The 13,898-nt window shown below is 44.8% G+C and overlaps 2 protein-coding genes across 3 annotated transcripts in view; one reads left to right on the top strand and one right to left on the bottom strand.

Moving 5' to 3' along the window:
• Positions 1-197: 197 nt before the first annotated feature.
• The window catches only part of LOC112266478 (gamma-aminobutyric acid receptor subunit alpha-5), a 30,464-nt gene continuing 16,763 nt past the window's right edge, over positions 198-13,898 (bottom strand). The window contains exons 7-10 of the mRNA XM_024443971.2: positions 8,968-9,111; positions 5,651-5,803; positions 3,407-3,618; positions 198-3,140 (exon numbers count right to left, since the gene is read on the bottom strand). Coding sequence (XP_024299739.1) covers positions 2,835-3,140; positions 3,407-3,618; positions 5,651-5,803; positions 8,968-9,111 — 815 coding nt within the window. The 3' untranslated portion in view covers positions 198-2,834. The remainder of the gene's footprint in view (positions 3,141-3,406; positions 3,619-5,650; positions 5,804-8,967; positions 9,112-13,898) is intronic.
• The window catches only part of LOC112266477 (gamma-aminobutyric acid receptor subunit beta-3), a 49,703-nt gene continuing 42,197 nt past the window's right edge, over positions 6,393-13,898 (top strand). The window contains exon 1 of one of the 2 annotated variants that reach the window (XM_024443966.2): positions 6,393-6,933. In XM_024443966.2, the coding sequence (XP_024299734.1) occupies positions 6,806-6,933 (128 nt within the window). In that variant the 5' untranslated portion in view covers positions 6,393-6,805. The remainder of the gene's footprint in view (positions 6,934-13,898) is intronic. The other variant, XM_024443967.2, reaches the window with a different exon arrangement.

The following is a 13,898-nucleotide window of genomic DNA, read 5'->3' as shown; positions in this document are numbered from 1 at the left end:
AGCCTATATCCTCTGTGTATGCATGTTGCATGTAGATAGGCTATACAGTAGCCTATATCCTCTATCTACATGCAACATGCATACACAGAGGATATAGGCTACTGTGACTGAAAACCATCCATTCTGTTTGATAATTTCTCCCCCTGAAAACAGAATATAATAATAGGGTAAAAAGTGATTTCAGTGTACTCATTTAATCAAATAATGTACATACATTTATTGACACTTTTTAGTCACATAATCCATTGATGCATCAGACACACACACATGGGTGGTAGTGTATGCACTATGCTAAGCTACAACCTCATAGCGATGAGCTATCATGTGTCTTTGTCTCAGCGTAGCATTGCAATTGTACATTTCTCCCTGCCTGCTAACACGCACCGCAGCTGTCCACTGCATAGGAGCACCACCATTTGTCATCAGTTAGGGCTTAAATTGGAGGGAAGCACACAGGGCTCCTGAATGGAAAAGCAACTTAAGCGGAACTAAATCCTTGACAAACAGATGTATGGCAGATGTGGCTGCCACAGTGACTGATGGGATGGAATCAGTCCTCTCTCTCCCTACACAACAGAACCTCATGGGCCAGTATTTCTATAATCCGTTGAGTCATCAGCGCAGTCCCCTCCTCTCCTATCCTTTGCTAGTTGCTATTAGTGACAAGGGATAGCTCATACATGACACCTCCATGGGGTCATGTTCCATTTGTTCCATTAAGATGTACTTTAAGTCTGATTGGTGGATTTCTTTTCAGAGGGATGCTTCATTGTCAAGTGCTTAAAAAAAATGTTTGCTTCAGCCTCAAAGTATGTACACATTGACACCAGTACAAGGAGAATAGTACACATAACTAATTAATATACTATATCTGACATTAAATTAAATAGGTTTGATTTGCAATGGAATGACAGAATTTAATGATGTGGCAAGTGGCAATTTATATTGTGAAAGTCCTTTATCTTGAAAACATGCAAAACAATTTTGGGACTGTATCAAATGTGGACTAATGAAAAAGATTACATACAAGTTTTTTTGTGGATTATTCCTTTAACACAAGATGTCACATAGCGACATACAAATAAAGAGGTATTTTAGTCACTGTCTCTATACACATGAAGGATGTCTTTGTTGCCTAGGAGATTTGAATATAAAATAATTAATAACAATGCATGTTCAGTTATTGCGTTATCTACAACATGATACTTTAATGAGAACTGTAACGTCAGTGACATTTAAATTATCCATCCGTCACTAATATTATCCATCATCATATCCATAATTATCCATCTATTTTCTCTCTGTACACGCTGTGTCGACGAGTTTATGTGATTCTCAGGAACAGCTTGTTTCATATAGGCTGTATCTCCATCTTTTACTGAAGTGGGGATTCATTTTCTCTCTCTCTCCAGTACGGTGGCCTTGAAGCACAAACGTATTATTTCATGTTTCATCCATTATTCTTCTTTCTTTCTCTTAAAAAAAAAAAGACACCATATCTCGATCTCTTGAGTCTGTAACAAGAAAGTAGGTGTTACCACAGAGGCACCGTGCCCCGGAGCCCTACCCACATGCTCTCTTTTCCGTACCCTGAACAAAGCGCTCTGGGCCTGGGGTGAGGGTGGGTGGTCAGTCCCATGTGGTTTGTCCTCTCTCCAGGGGCCATATCAGATAGAGTGTTTAACAGGTACAAGCTCATTATCCCAGGCTAATTCAACCCGAGCAGACTTCAGGGACTGGGGCCAATCTGGTCATGGCACAATGAGGATAGGACAGCAGTGAAGAAGAAGGGCTGTGTTCAGTAGGGCAAACTGTGCCAAAATGTTTTGAAACGGTAAATGAAATAAGGGTTTCTTATTGAACAAATCCAGGAAGTGCATCCATGTTTCAGTCCGTTTTTTCCCCCCATTTGATTGCTAAGGAACACGACCCTGAAAACGGATCCTGTTACAGTATACGAGTTCAACCTTTCACGACAAAGGGCAGCTCAAAACGTCTAAGTAGGCATCCACTCCCTCTAGCTTGGGGAAAACGCTTTCATTGCAATTGAAAAAGTCCGACCTTATCAACCAACCATTTTAGAACATGGTAATGCTTAGAATTTTCCCACTGTGCACTTTCACCTAGGTTGATTAGACTGTATCATCAATTACATCACAGCGTTGTATCTTGCTAGCTTATTTGGCCTCTGTCTCCACAGTGAGACCCACGTTTGTCAAAAAAATTATGAATCTGTACATTATATAGATAGAGGTAAGAAATAGTAACATTTTAAATTGTACAAACAGTACATGTGAGATGGGCAAAAATGACAAAAGTATAACAACATGTATCCAATAGAGATAAGAGAGATTTGTCTGCAGTATTATACAAACCTTACAAATTGACTGGAAATGACACTGAAAATAATTACTCGCCACTTTCCTTACCATCCTAGCCTCCAATATCTTACTTCATATTACTAACACAGCATGTGTTTCTCAGTCTCTTATTCTTCAAGATGACCGGGTTATAAACAACAACATAAATGCCATGACAGTTTTCAATTCATTTGAGGCCAGGGCAAATGTCCACACTGCAGCATTTCAAAATGTCCTTGTCGGGTTTCATTTTCAAAATGTCATTGTTGAATTAAAGCAATGTACAGTAGGTATAAAGAGGGAATATCAAGGCAAACATGGGTAGAGTATCTCTCCAAAAAGCTTCATGCAAATGACAGTAATGAGAAAGACAGAACCCATGACATCTCCCATCCTTTGTGAGACAGTAGCATTTTCTTTAGCAGCTTGTAGGCCAATATGGTTGAAGGTAGGGTGGTGTGTTTGACAAAGACACTATGTTGGAGCCAATATGTTGACTCCTTTGATGACCGGTTCTCTGTTGAGGTAAGTAGCCCAGTACACTAGGTTAAAGGTTCCAAATAGAACAGGGAAAACTATCCGGGACATTTTGTCGATTTTGCTCACGCTGTTGTAGGTTTTCTTGGGGTCCAGGACTTCTGTTTCAGACGATCTTAGTTGTATGGAGGTGCTGTTGGAGATGGTGGAGATAGAGATATCCTTAGTGATGTTGGGGGTGTAGTTCACTCCTGCTGTACAGACGTTGTTGGGCTTCTTAGAAAGCACCATAGGGTCCCTTTTCTGTTGAGATAAAACATTTAAAATGTATCATTTAATATTTAATACGGTACTATTTGTGTTGGATGGATACAAATAGTCAGTGTTACATGTCGACCCTCACAAACCGGGGCTAAACGGTTTTTATTTTAACTTTAGTAATTATTATGCATGTACAGCATCAATGTTTCCATTACGTCATCCCAAAAACACGACCATAGCTCTCTATCACTTTTCAATAGTGTTTCATAGACAGTTTTCTCAATGGAGAGTGGGATACCTGGACTCACCTTTGGGTGCTGAGCCTCCATGGCCTTTTTGCCATCCCACGCCCAGCTCCTCTTAGTGAAATAGTTGACGGTGGCAAACTCGATAAGTGCGGAGAAGACGAACGCATAGCACACAGCGATGAACCAATCCATGGCTGTGGCGTAGGCCACCTTAGGCAGCGAGTTGCGAGCGCTGATACTGAGAGTAGTCATAGTCAGCACTGTAGTGACACCTGGTTGAAAAACAGATACGTGGTGTTCATTAGGGCACACAGTGGAAAAGGGTTTCAAACGTTTTGCAACAGAAAAAATAAAATAAGAGTTTCTACTTGGACAAGGCCAGGTATTTCCTCCCTGTTTTAGTCCATTTTATTCCATTCTCTGCCTAATGAACACTACCCCTGTATGATGAGTGAGCAACAGGTTGTAATATATTATTTAGTATATGGGAATAGAGTCGTTAACATAATCTGTAGTGACGTGTGGTAGCTGTAGACATTTTGGGATCATCAACTAGATTCAGCCGCGGGCCGATTTGTTATTGAGCGGATGGTCAGGGGGCCGGAACATAATTACAAATCATTTGTAGACTGCAAATTGATCGCAAGAAGACCAAACAAGTATAATACTTCATTAAAACATAATAATTTCAAACCTTGCTTACATTTGTATTCAATAACATACAGTATACACTATATACACTGTATGTGGACACCCCTTCAAATGAGTAGATTTGGCTATTTCAGCCACACCCATTGCTGACAGGAGTATAAAATCTTGCGCAAACCCATGCAATCTCCATAGACAAACATTGGCAATAGAATGGCCTTACTGAAGAGCTCAGTGACTTTCAATGTGGCACCATCATATAACAGCTCAGCCGCGAAGTGGTACAGTAGGCCGCACAAGCTCACAGAACGGGACCACCGAAGCGCGTAGCGCATCCTAGGTTGCAACACTCACTACCGAGTTCCAAACTGCTTCTCGAAACAACGTCAGCACAAGAACTGTTCATCGGGAGCTTCATGACATGGGTTTCCATGGCCGAGCAGCCGCACACAAGCCTCAGATCACCATGCGCAATGCCAAGCGTCAGTTGGACTGGTGTAAAGCTTCACGCCAACTCTGGAGCAGTGGAAACACGTTCTCTGGAGTGATGAATCACGCTTCAACATCTGGCAATCCGACAGACAAATCTAGGTTTGGCGGATGCCAGGAGAACGCTATCTGCCCGAATGCATAGTGCCAACTGTAAAGTTTGGTGGAGGAAGAATAATGGTCTAGGGCTGTTTTCCATGGTTCGGGCTAAGCCCCTTAGTTACAGTGAAGGGAAATCTTAACGCTACAGCATACAATGACATTATAGACGTTTCTGTGCTTCCAACTTTGTGGCAACAGTCCTGTTTCAATGCCCCTGTGCATAAAGCGAGGTCCATACAGAAATGATTTGTCAAGATTGGTGTGGAAGAAATTGAGTGGCCTACACAGTGCCCTGACCTCATCCCCATCGAACACCTTTGGGATGGATTGGAACGCCGACTGCGAGCCAGGCCTAATCGGCCAACATCAGTGCCCGGCCTCAATAATGCTCAGGTGGCTGAATGGAATCAAGTCCCTATAGCAATGTTCCCAGAAAAGTGGAGGCTGTTATAGCAGCAAAATAGGGACCAACTCCATGATTTTGGAATGAGATGTTCAATGAACAGGTGTCCACATACTTTTTTGGTCATGTAGTGTATCTATTATGGGTGGGAATATTTTGTAATAGATTTTCAAAATGAAATTCACTTAGAGCTGATTTGCTGGTGTTTTTACAGTCTTCTATGTCCAACAATAAATAAAACATGTATTAAAAAAAAGGATTTATTTATTTTTGCTCAGAACTTGGGGGGTCAAATAAAATCACCCTGCCAGTTGGGGAACCCTACTGTAAGACATTCAGGTTTTTTTTTTAGGGACAAGAGAAAAGGTGGTAATCACCTGTGATGTCTATAATTACCTGAAAATCTATTTGAAATTGGCATGATCATGGATGATATAGATAATTGTCGTTTAACCAGGTCGTTATTGTGAAAGACAATGTGTTCTCAATGACTTATCTGGCTAACTAAAGGTTTAAATGTAAAAAAAATTGAACATTCATTCATGAAAATTGTGATAATTGTATGTGTTGGGTGACGGGGCAACACATACTGTCCATTTTTGAGTTGAAAGTACACTTTTAGTTAGAGTTGATTCAAGTGGTTGTGGTGCAGTTATACTAACCAAAGACGGTCCTGGCTGGTACAGATTCACGGTTGAGCCAGAAGGACACCTGGGACAGGATCACGGTCATGAAGCAGGGCATGTAGGTCTGAATGACAAAGTAACCAATCTTCCTCTTCAGGTAGAAGTGACACATCATGACTGTGTACTGTCCTGTTGGTTTTAGAGGACAGTGGGACAAAGATAAATTAATAATTACAGTGGCAACAATGATAGAGATATACAGTGGAAAGAGAGAGTGGATCGCAAAGTCATCCTGCATTTTTCTCTAATTATATTATATATTTCATAATTTTATTGAACTTTATAATAATATGCATTTTTGTAAAAAAAAAAGTGATATAAAATATAAATATATATATTTTTAAAGTTATATAAAAAAAACACATGACAATGACACATGGCCCATGGCAACAATCGCCAACAAATATAATTATCTAAGAAAACAATTAATCAGATGAATAAAATATGATATAAAATGGCTTCGCTAAAATATGTATGTTACACTCACTAATGTGACAGTTGCTGTGTGAGGTAAATGTGTTGTGGTAAAAAAGTGGAGAGGGAAAAAACAAACATATCCTGTTAACCAACTGAAGATTGCATTTGAAGCTTTAAAAAAATCCTTTCTAGCTTCCCACAGCCGGCGCCTGATAAACTATAGAAAATCCACTGATGACTGCTGCGTTCTCCAGGCAAAATCGGATTTTTGTATCTCACTAATCCCCTGTCACAATCTGCATCCTGCCATCAGGGAAAACGCTAGCTCAGTCCTGCCCACTCACTCAGCTCGGCTCTGCTCTGCTGTGCTCTGGCCTCGCTCACTCGACAAGGACGCGACGCTACCAAATCTCCAGCGACCGACGGACAGATATCTACAGACCTAAGCTCCGATTTAATAACAATTCTCCCAGGGGTGTGATGGAGGGGGGCTGACCTGGTGCCCCATGGGAAGTTTGTGATTCTGTGAGCCAAACGGACGTAGGGCCAACGCAGGGACCATCATGTCTCCAGCCCCAGAAGCCCCAGCTAGCCGGCGTCTTCTCGGCCCACCGGGGAGACACCCATGACTCCCAGCCTCTCTCCGCCCCGAGCGACCGAGCGACCGACCGACCGGGGATCCGATCCTCCATCCCGACTGTTTGCTGTTGATGCATGGAGCCCGATGAGACTCATAGAGGAATGAACATGTACCTTTGGTGGATTTTACTGCAAGGATTTTGGAGCGTTTATGGGGAACTTCCATTCATTGCAGACAATAACGCAGCCATGTTGGTCAACTGGTGAGTACTAAGGCAACGGGTGGTCCCAGAAAGTTCTTGAAATACTAAAGTAAATGTCATTTACATGTAAATGTGCAAATAGAAACAAAGGAAACTGGAATAGGCTGGGTTTTGGGATATGTCCAAAGGAGACATTGCATAAAAGCACACTGTTCTAAACCCAACTAAGGGACTCCATTTTACAGGACAAACTATATTTCCCTCTTTTACCAAACAGTGTACTATATCATTTTAGGGGTGTACGGTATTTATTTTCAGTGTGGTTTGCTGTAAATGTACTGTGAGGGGGTATAGGATGTCATGTCCCTAAACCGAGCTGTTGCTAATCTCGTCTTGATTTAGCCATAGAGGGATTGTAGCTAAGATTAGGCACATGCTAATTCAAGAACCGCAACAGAACTGCCCCACTGGATTCCCATCGGGGACAGTGAACTCTACTGACTTGGCCTTGGGCCAGACAGACGGCCCACAGCCACCGCCTGACCTCCGCAGCTCCCATTTGTCACTTGCTGGCAAGCAGAGAGCAGCAGGTGGAGGAAAGGAGATCCACAGAAACACACTTTTAGCTAACAGGCCTACTGAAGTTCGGGGTCAGTCCACAAATGGACTATAGTTTACACTTATCAGTGGCCCTGCAGGGAAGCTTATAGGATCCCGCCGCCTACTTAACAGGCAGGGAGGGTTTTAGTTCTTATCCATGATCAAGGGAGATTGCCATGGAGGGACTGTCCTGCCTCTCCTTTCCTTTCATGGCCAAGGAGTTAAACGGCTGTGATGATGACTCACACGGTGCTGGATGGTTTCTGCCATTCTACGCACAACACCAGGGAAATCCACACTTTTAACAGCCATTCTGCAGACAGCAGCCGAAGTTTACTACAGTTCTGCTTTACATAAAGGGAATTAAAGCCTTTCAGTCCCACGTGTCTTTGCCCGGGAGCCTGGAATGTCCAATCCCTGCGGGCGCTGTGATGTCGTCCTCTTATGCAAAAGCCTGATGGGACAGTCAACACGGGATTAACCCGTGACTCCCAGGGAGCTCAGGACAGGAATAAGTGAGTCCATGTGTAGCCTAAGTGACAGCTGGCTCCTTCCCTTTCTCCTCTTGCTCCTTCTCCAAAAATATTTCCTTCCCCCCCCGCTAGCCTACAGCGAAGTACAGTGGAGTTTGGAGAAGTCAGACTAAAAATGACATTTGAAAGGGATAGGATACCTTCACCCAAAATATTCATTTCCCCAACGTAATATTCAAGAGTCTACTGACCCACCCGTGCTTCAATCTAAGTAACATAATAACAGAATCCCCATGAAAATCGGTCAGCTTAAGATGGAGATATTTGCATGGCCTGTGTCTTAATCCGCGTCCGCCTATGACAGCCTTCCGCACCTATGACAGCGTTCCGCACCTGCGGTGGAAGGTGGCCGAGCTACATCAGTGTTTGTCAGACCGTGAGACAACCCTCTTTGTCCGGTCTTCTCACGGAAACGTCTGTAGCGTCCGAAGGGTTTGGCCTACCAACTAAGATGACCCCTCTATGGAAAGATAAGACTCTCTGTTTTGCTCTACTACCCCAACGAGTGTCACAGGACTCGTCTGAAGGTAACCCATACAATGTATGGAAGTATGGAGGTAGTTTTGTGCCAACAAAAATAAGGGTTGTTAAATATGTGTCCATAAAAACACAAATATTTCCTGAGCTTTCTTATGTTTCCTAGATATAGGACAGACACTTCAAAACCTTAATTTTTGCACTGTCTTTTTAGTCATTTATGAATGCGCTATTCAATGCGTTTCTATGGGCTATAGTAGTAAAGGCCAAAATACAATATTTTATCAAACATTTTCTATATATATTATTTGATACCTAAAGGGTACAATTCTAAATCAAAATGTCTCAGGCTACATTCCATTCCAACATCCATATGTGCATACCAATTAGAATGCATACCGCAATACATTGCTTAATTCTAGGGTATGCTAGTGTGGATATTGGAAGAGAGCTGGGAAAGTTTTTTTTTGAGAATATACCTCACCTCGACTGGTGTAGATGTCCTCAGAGCCTGCGGTCTGGCCGATCAGGTGGTACTGGTTGAGACGGGATCCGTCTTCTGCCACCACTACAGACTTGGCAGCACCGGTTTGCCAGAGGTACACCACCTCAGAGACTGGATAGGCATCTGAAAGAGAGAAACGGGACACCGTGAGGGCGCTAATGAGATATTATACAGGCCAGGGCACATATCAGGAACTAGCAAGTCTCAGACCAAAGTCATAGTTGAAGCTCAGATGTTGAGTCAAGCGAAACTAGGATGAAGCTATTACTAGGACTAAACGTTCTTCTGGCAACACATATCGGAGGCCGACGTCGTGTACGAATGAAATGCATGATGGAAAAGGAACAGAACAGTTTGTTACTTATGTCCAGGACACAAGGTTCCTCATATCCTACTCTAAGTGAAACTACATCGTGGTTTGGTGTCCTAGTTGATTTATTGAACAAATGCAAAGTCTCAGTGCCAAAAAGTTGCTTCTGATCCTGCTGTGTTAAGTACAGCTTGGCACCCATTGCGTTTGTGGATTATGTGGTGAATGGTTTTCTCTCTAAGAACAGAACTTAAGAGACAGCATGGCTATACCCAATCTCTTTTCCTTTACCATAGTAGGACAATACCCCAGGAGCTGTACAGTATAGACCAGAGTAAGGGACTCTGCCAGCTTTGCCCCTCTGGGGGCTTCAGGCTTAGATTGAGCTGTGGTTGAGCACATGTTTGCAAAGCAACACAGCTTGTTAATCACATAGCCACCCACAGTGGCTGATTGGAGCTGAGGGTGTCGGCTAACGCTGACCCCCAAGGTCTGGTCCAAATTACGCCTCTGCCACAGCAGAGAGGGTCATCAGGCATCGTGACATACAGAAAGACAAGGATGCATACGCAGACAGATGGACAAACGGGCAGACGGGTAGGCAGACAGACAGACAGGCAGGAAGGCAGGCAGGCAGACACACACAAACACACCAACACCAGCTTCAGATTGTAGCCTACTAGTTTTTTCGCTCAAATTTGTGATCTGTAATCAAATTATTTCCCAATTAATCTAAAAGGGAATGATTTCTCTTGTCAGCTCTGTGTTGATTTTCCACCTTTAGGACATCATCCCTCTTACCTAGAGGATTACAGGAGGGTCCAGTGTGGAGCTCACTCTAAAGCTGGGGCTAAGCCCTAAAGACTCATGACATCCACAAGGAGTTGCATTGGCTCCTCTCCTGAAACACTGACTCAAGAGAGAACACAAAGGCCTGCCAACATTGAGGATCTCTTAATAGGCTGTATCTATAGAACAGTCTGGATCGATCAGTAATACAAAGTTCAGGTCAGGTCAGCTATAGTTTATTGTAATCAGGTAGGAGCATGTCAAATATGAACTATAAACCAAAATATGAAGATGAAGAGTTTGGCGATCTGTTACAGCCAGAAACCCATTTTTTTACACTACTCATGACAGAGTTATCATTTGAAGTACAAACGTATCTAATTTTCTTTTTTAAATGAATTAACAAAAGCATTGTTACTATCAAATTTCCAATCAACAGACATTTACCATGTACATTCTACACTAAACAAAAATATAAATGCAACATGTCAAGTGTAGGTCCCATATTTCATGTGCTGAAATGAAAGATCCCAGAATCTTTACAAACACACAACAAGCTTATTTCTCTCATTTTTTTTCTCACAAATTTGTTTAGATCCCTGTTAGTGAGCATTTCTCCTTTGCCAAGATAATTCATCCACCTGACAGGTGTGGCATTTCAAGAAGCCGATTAAACAGCATGATCATTACACAAGTGCACTTTGAGCTGGGGAAAATAAATGGCCACTCTAAAATGAGCCGTTTTGTCGCACAACACAATGCCACTATAACGACACAGGACAAGACCCAAATGCAGACAAAGGAGAAAGTTGGTTCGAGTTGCTGATATTTATTAATAGACAAGGGGCAGGCAAGAGGCAGGTCGAGGACAGGCAGAAGTTCGTAAACCAGGTCAGGGTCAGGTGGGTACAGGATGGCAGGCAGGCTCGAGGTCAGTGCAGGCAGAATGGTATGGCAGGCAGGCTCAAGGTCGGGGCAGGCAGAATGGTATGGCAGGCAGGCTCAGGGTCGGGGCAGGCAGAAAAGGTCGGAACCGGGAGGACTAGAAAACAGGAACTAGAAAAACCTGTTGGTAGGCTTGACGAGATAAGACGAACTGGCAACAGACAGAACCACCGGTATAAATACACAGGGTATAATGGGAACAAATTGGAGACACCTGATAGGGGGTGGGGACAAGCACAATACAGGTGAAACCGATCAGGATGTGACAGTAACCCCCTCTAGGGGCGCCACCTGGCGTCCTACCTGGGCGCATACCTGGTTGACCGGGATGCCGGCTGTGAAAGTCAGCGATGAGGGCCGGGTCCAGGATGTCCTTAGTAGGGACCCAGCACCTCTCCTCCAGGTCATAACCCTCCCAGTCAACCAGGTACTGGAAACTCCTGCCCCGAGGTCGAACACTCACCAGGCGTCTCACCATGTATGCCGGATGGCCATCGATGAGACGGAGACGGGGAGGGAGAGTGGGGCCTGGAAACAGGAGACAAAGGGCTGTGAGACAAATCTTAGACACATGAACCGTGGGATGTATACGAAGAGAAGCAACAGAACAGTGGGACTAAGGATTTTAGAGATGGGAAATCCCAGAAATGAGTGAATCCCAGAAAACGTAGCAGCTGCACTCTAAATGTGTGTTGGGGCCAATCCACCACCACTCTCACCTTGTCAGGATCCATCTGAACGTTCCCTTCAGCGATGACGTATCCCAGAAAAGAGATAGTGGGGCGAATGGAATTCACGCTTCTCATTTTTCACAAACAACTCATGAGGCGCTGGAGGACTTGTCGGACATGCTCTTGAGCAGAACGGGAACAAACAAGGATGTCATTGAGGTAGATAAACACAAACCGATTCAGCATGTCACAGAGCACATCGTTGACCAGGGCTTGGAAAACTGCAGGGGCGTTGGTGAGTCCAAACGGCATGACCAGGTACTCATAGTGTCAGTTAGCTGGGTTGAAAGCGGTCTTCCACTCGTCTCCTTCCCTTTTCCGAACTAGGTGGTAGCCGTTTCGAAGGTCCAACTTAGAAAAGAAGGTTGCCCCCTGGAGAGGTTTGAAAGCCGAGGAGATGAGTTGTAGAGGGTAACGATTCTTCAAAGTGATATCATTGAGGCCCTGGTAGTTGATACATGGGCGGAGGGTCTTGTCCTTCCTTTGCACAAAGAAGAAACCTGTGCCAGCAGGGGAGGCAGAAGGTCAAATGCTCCCAGCAGGCAGAGAGTCCTTAGTGTACTCCTCCATGGCATTGGTCTCAGGGCCAGAGAGGGAATACAGCCACCCACGAGGCGGTATGGTGCCTGGGAGAAAGTCAATGGCGCAATCATAGGGGCGATGCGAAGGAAAGGAGTTGGTGCGAGCCTTGCTGAAAACCTCCAGGAGGTCCTGGTACTCCGCGGGAACGGCAGAGATATCCAATGCTTTTCCAGAGCCCGCAGGAGGACGTCCTGGGGCAGGCTGCACCACTTTAAGGCAATGTGAGTGGCAAAACAGGCTCCAACCCAGGATAGAACCAGTGGTCCAGTCAATCAGGGGGTTGTGCCTTTGGAGCCGTGAAAATCCCAAAACGACAGGAACATGGGGAGATTCAATATGTAGAAGCTGTATGGACTCACTGTGATTGCCCGACACTCGCATGTTAGTGGGAACCGTATTGTGAGTGACCCTGCCAATGGAGCGTCCGTCCAGTGCTCTGACGTCCATGGGAATGGAGAGGATTTGTATGGATATACCCAGCTCAGATACTAGAGTAGCGTCCATGAAGTTCTCGTCAGTCCCAGAGTCAATGATCACCCGGAGAGATTTAGACCAATCACTCCACAGCAGGATAAAATGGAAAGGTGTACAAGTAATAGGAGTTAGAAGACTCACAGTATGGCCCACCAGCATACTCACCAGCGTACCTACTGATGAGCCTGGTCTTTTACTGGACAGGTGGATATGTAATGCCCTGTAGAACCACAATACAGGCAACAGTTGGAGCTCAGCCTACGTAATTGTTCCTTAGGCGACAATCTAGCCCTGCCCAGTTGCATAGGCTCTGGAGTAAACGAGTCGCCCGTCCCCGATGTTTCCCGAGGGGGCTCAGGTGACTTCGGATCCTCTCGGGAATGCAGGTGTCGGGGACCTCCGGGGTTCTTTGAAGGTGAGAAAGCAGGCATGGACGAGCGAGTGTGGCCGAGAACAGACCTCCTCTCCCTCCTGTGTTCCTGTAGGCGCCCATCGCCGGGGTAGGCTGGACAAAATCACCACTGGTAGGGGGATTACTGAGCGTCCGGGAGGTCTCCGTTGCGGCATGATGCCTGATAGATAGTCCACGGAATTGCTCCAGTAATGATTTGAAACCCTGGTCATGGCATTCTGCCAAAGTATGTACTTCCATAAGGTTCTGGAGTTCCTCCTAATTTCTCCCAATGGTGGCTCCATGCAGGGAGACAGTGTTGAGGAGCTAGTCCGAGTCTGCTGGGTCAGTCATGGCCAGTTCATTCTATAACGACACAGGACGAGACCCAAATGCAGACACAGGAGGCAGATGGTTCGAGTCTCTGATATTTATTCATAGATAAGGGGCAGGCAAGAGGCAGGTCAAGGACAGGCAGAAGTTCGTAAACAAGGTCAGAGTCAGATGGGTACAGGATGGCAGGCAGGCTCGAGGTTAGGGCAGGCAGAATGGTATGGCAGACGGGCTCAGGGTCAGGGCAGGTAGAAAAGGTTGGTACCGGGAGGACTAGAAAACAGGGACTAGAAAAACCCACTGGTAGGCTTGACGAGACGAACTGGCAACAGACAAACAGAACCACCGGTATAAA

Source organism: Oncorhynchus tshawytscha, linkage group LG14 (genome assembly GCF_018296145.1).
Source record: "Oncorhynchus tshawytscha isolate Ot180627B linkage group LG14, Otsh_v2.0, whole genome shotgun sequence".
NCBI lineage: Eukaryota > Metazoa > Chordata > Actinopteri > Salmoniformes > Salmonidae > Oncorhynchus > Oncorhynchus tshawytscha.
The sequence above is the reverse complement of the archived record's forward strand: the minus strand, read 5'-3'. Positions and strand labels throughout refer to the sequence as shown.